The sequence below is a fragment of the Solanum pennellii genome, chromosome 3 (assembly GCF_001406875.1).
Source record: "Solanum pennellii chromosome 3, SPENNV200".
Lineage (NCBI taxonomy): Eukaryota > Viridiplantae > Streptophyta > Magnoliopsida > Solanales > Solanaceae > Solanum > Solanum pennellii.
This window is the reverse complement of record NC_028639.1, coordinates 57,643,500-57,648,630: the sequence shown is the minus strand read 5'-3', so window position 1 is coordinate 57,648,630 and position 5,131 is coordinate 57,643,500. Positions and strand designations below refer to the sequence as shown.

General features: G+C 25.6%; 1 protein-coding gene across 1 annotated transcript in view; it reads left to right on the top strand.

The window, feature by feature from the left end:
- The first annotated feature begins 4,664 nt into the window (after nt 1–4,664).
- The window catches only part of LOC107013034 (transcription factor WER-like), a 1,261-nt gene continuing 794 nt past the window's right edge, over nt 4,665–5,131 (top strand). Inside the window, exon 1 of the mRNA XM_015213019.2 lies at nt 4,665–4,929. Coding sequence (XP_015068505.1) covers nt 4,734–4,929 — 196 coding nt within the window. The 5' untranslated portion in view covers nt 4,665–4,733. The remainder of the gene's footprint in view (nt 4,930–5,131) is intronic.

Here is a 5,131-nt window from a genome sequence, read left to right as displayed (position 1 = left end):
GAATACATTTGAGATACAATAGTACAATATATTTGTCCTTTATCCCAAGTGGGAAAAAGGACAGATATATCCTTGAACTATTGTAAATGGTATGCAAATACTCTTCGTCATACTTTTGGAATATTGATGCCCCTGCCGTCATACTTTTGAACATTGGTGCCCCTGTCGTCATACTTTTGAAACATTGGTGCCCCTGCCATTATACATTGGAAATATTGGTGCCCCTGCCGTCATACTTTTGGAACATTAGTTCCCCTGCCGTTATACATTGGGGATATTGGTGCTCCTGCCTCTTCGTTAGAGTGAAGGACATATATGCTCTAATTTATGGACAACAGGGACACCAATGTCCCAAAAGTATGACCAAGGATATTTGCATACCATTTACAATAGTTCGGGGTATATCTGTCTCGAACTATCGTAAATAGTATGAAAATACCCTCCGTCATTCTTTTGAGACATTGGTGCCTCTGCCGTCATACTTTTGGAACATTGGTGCCTTTGTTGTCCATAAATTAGAGCATATATGCCCTTCACTATAAAATATTTCTTTTATTCTTAATAAAATGATTTATAACAACATAAATTTCTATCGTTCATTTTGAATTATACATTTTTAAAATTTTTATTTCTGTCTTAAATTCAGTACCTAATCAAATTACCTCGCATAAAATGTGAGGAGGAAATAATAAATTTTGTCAATATTTTATTATATTTTCATAGAATGCCAGGAAAGGCACTGTCAACCAGAATTTGATTCGACGTTAAGAAAATACTATATTTTTAGCCAACTTTATTTCCACTTTATTACTTGATTTGAATTAAAATGTCAAATAAAAATTAAAAACAAGTCCAAATAAAGCATATAAAAAAAATCCAAATAAAACCATAGTACACCTTTTGTAGTTTTATAATGATCATATTCTCGAGGAACAGGACAATTCTCAACATTCTTTTCGTAGGGAGGAAAAATAAATCATTTTCTTTTCCTTTTCTGTTTAAACGATGTGAAATAAATAATAATATGTTTTTTCTGTTCACTATTATTTGTTAAGTATATTAAAAGTTATTCAAAATTAATTGTTAATTTAAATAATTAAAAAAAATTAATCTTTTTTTTTTTAATTCTGTCCTTAATGTAAAAAAATTGCTTTTAAAGTTACAAGACTATTTTAATGTGAAAAAAGTTATTTTTTATCGTTTTAAAAAAGTACTAATCATTTTAAAAATAATCAATAGTAAGGTTATATTAGTTAAATTGCATCTTATGTTAAATTTTTCTTTATAGGTTTTGCTTGATCTTATCCTGATAAATAATAGTGAACAGAGAGAAGTATTATACTTACTGATTAAGTGATTAGTAATTACTTTTAGAGGTAAATGTGAGTCACCTCACTGTCATTCCTGTTTTAAAATAAGTATTAATTATTGTAAATAACATACATTTATACATAGATTAGAGACGAGAAACAAAAATAATTAAATGAGATAAAGATACAAAGAAAGAACAAATAAATTCTTTGAGACTTTATACGCAAAATAAATTGTTGATGGCCATTTAATTGTCCTGTGCTTTTTAGTTTCGGAGTAATTTTTCAAAATAAATTCCTAATTTTAAATGTTAACCGCAGTTTTTATCATCAATAATAATTTTGAAAACGTTATTTCTTTTGTTTCATTTTTTTTAATTATTTAATTAATTAGCTTCTGAACATATATACGATGACTACTAATATAATAACTTACACATATAAATAAAATTACCTTTTTTTAAAGAAATTAGAATTTTTTTTTGCTATTACCTGAAAAAGAAATATTAATATGAAATATTAAACAATTTTGGCATGTTGTAATTGTTTACTAGAAAAAAACAGAACAAATAAATTCATATGGGCTCAAAGATACGCATGTCAACTTAACTTGTTAGATTTAATTATTATTACTTGAATATTATGACGATAGTAAGCAAAAGATGATGTAACGATAATAAAATAAATAAAAAAGAGATCGTCATATGAAACTTTGGAGTATGCGATAATGTAGGTGAGAACGGAATCTAGTATTATTAAATTCAAATTGAAGAACGATTCAACGAAATAAATATTACTCCATAAGACAAAAACTATTGTATTTCTTGAAATTAGAATGAATCATATAAATCCGAGATTAATTAAGATAAGAGAAGTCATTAAGGTTGTTCAATGTAGCTCGTGCTATATAAATATTATAATAGTGTTTATTATAATAATGTTTATTTTAATAATAATAATAATAATTGATTGCAACGTTATGATATTCTTTCCTAGGAATATTAGCTGGACCTCACTTGTTTCTTTCTTTGTCAGTTTTTCTTGACTTTAATCTTCCCCGTTATTTGATTATAATATAATATAATATAATATAATATAATATATTATATTTTTCCTAAGTATACGTCAGCAAACTGACATCAGCGCCCGTTGTCATTCTCACAACTATGCTTCTTCTTATATATATATAATATGATATAAATATTTAAAGTTTATTGTAAGTGTCAATTTTAAATAATTTATTTTATTTTTAAATTTTTTATTTGAAATAACGTTATATAAATTTAGATAATAAAATTATATTTTATTTATTTATTTGACAACCTTTGTACGAGTTGTTTTAGGTGCCCTGAGAAATTTAGAATTTCTAATTCTTGAGGAGTCCTTCAAGCATTTATGATCAACCATAGCAAGTGGATTAATTAAAAAACAGAAGCAAGTGCATTAGATGTATTACGTATAAGATTATTATTATTATTATTATTATTATTATTATTATGTAATTTAGTGTAGTTTTTACGAAAACGTGTTAGGGTCTAACTTTGACGCATATATATAAAAATATAAACTACAAATAGCACCATGGACATCTTTAACTAGATTAGCAAGTGGAAATAGCCATTTTTGTTTGACCATTATCGTATTAAAAATAATTTTTGGAGGCAACTAATACACATATTATAAATAAGGAGTGATAAAAAATTTATTGATATTAACTAATTTTTATTAATATAATATTTTTATAAGTTTTAGAGATATTAATAGAGTGTAACTGCCTTTTAAAATATATATTTAATGATAATTAAATTATTTTTTATGTTTTGCACATGCATAGTAAAATGATCCAGAATTGTTCATCATCTGATCAAGTAGACACATTCTTTCTTTCATTCTATTTTTTTTTCTTTCTACTTTTAATAATATTATAGAAGAGAGTTAATTTTGTGGTAGTAACATATGTGCTTGATGGTATTTAATTTTTTGGTGATATTTTATCATTTCATGATTAGTTGTCATTTCATATTATTTGTTTTTTATTTTATTTTTTTTCACTCTTTCAAAAGAATATTTTTACTTATTTACTTTTTAACTCTTTTTAATACTTTCTTTCCCATAGTTATTAAGAAAAATAATAATTGACATGACTATTTTACTTTATTAATCTTAATAATTAATGTTTACTATTAAGTCTTAAAAAATAATTTGAGAAATAATTAATTATTAATATAAAACATTTAAAAATCTATTTTTGTTATTAACTATCGAAATTTGAACCTGTTCGTTTTATCTATGAGAAATCTAACACTTATCAAGTTATTGGCGTGAAATTACAACTATAGAACTATAACAAATCTTATTTGAATCAATTGAATTATAATTTAACAAAAATTATTTAAATTAATTAAATTATAATTCAAGAATTGTAATTTAAATTAATTTAATTATAATAATTTTTACCACTAATTCATTTTCCATAAGCCCTATGCTTGCACAGGCTTGCCATCGTCTAGTATGTATAGTAAATTAAGTGATATTTTTTCAAGATTTGTAAGGACGCTTATTATAATTTTGGATGAAGTATACAGCTTGATAAAAAAAACACGACAAAAGTTTTTAAGTGTGGAATATTATTATTTTGACAAATTGATAAGTGGGAAAGCAAGAATTCATTTTCCTTTTCATACTTCAACAGCCAATCGTTAGAAAATTCAACTCTTGCTCCTTCAAAGAATTTTCATAAAATTAAGAGTTATATCGTCAGCATAGAAATTTTTATACCATTAGATTATCTCGACATAATATATCAAGTATTCTCTCTCATTTTAAAGATTATGTAAGTTATATATACTACGAACGTTACTATAACATCTAAATATCTTTGAAATTATAAGAGAAAAATATTGAAAAACTTTTGAACTTGACGCAAATTATTAGTTTCATTTTTAAACTATTGACAATTTATAGATACCCCTCTACTTGACTAAATAAACTAATTAGATACACCCTCGATCACCTTTGACATGCTACATGACGTAGCATGTATGTGGTCTCAATTTCTTGTAGTAGCATAGAACTCTTAATAAAAAGTTAAGAAAAGTGTCGAAAATACTCATAAACTTGATGATAATTTAGGGGTGTATTTCACTCATGTTATAAGATTGGTGATGTATTTAAGTCCACTTAATCAAGTGAAGGATATTTTTAACGATATCATGAATAATCCAAAGATGACAGAGATAAAACTAACCATTCACATCTAGTTTAGAGGTGTTTTCAAATAGATCTTTCAATTTATAAATATATAACTTAAAACACTAGGACCAAATAGAAACAATAATGAAGTAGTGGCAGTGGTTGAGTTCTACAGCTTTCTTGGAAAGAAGGCTTTGATTAAATAATTCCATAATGGTTTAATATAAATTCATGTTTCCACAACAAAGGTTAAAATCTGTAGAATTAGTAGTGAACTTGTTTACAATCATGCCAAGAGTACAACTCCATCAGCAGCAAAGTACAAACATGAAGAAGGGGGCATGGTCTCCAGAGGAAGACCAAAAATTGAAATCTTATATCATGAAATTTGGCATTTGGAATTGGAGCCATATGCCTAAATTTGCAGGTTTGTTTTCATTTCAAATATTATCAAATGATCATTCAATTAGTAGTTATGTCTCAGAAAATCACGTTTAATCTCTTTTTGATTCTAAGTTTATCATACAAATTAAACAACTTTGACTTTCTAAGATACTACTATAACTCTGTAACCAATTTAAAGTGATCATATGAGAAATCTAACTCGATCTGCAATATTAATAATAACC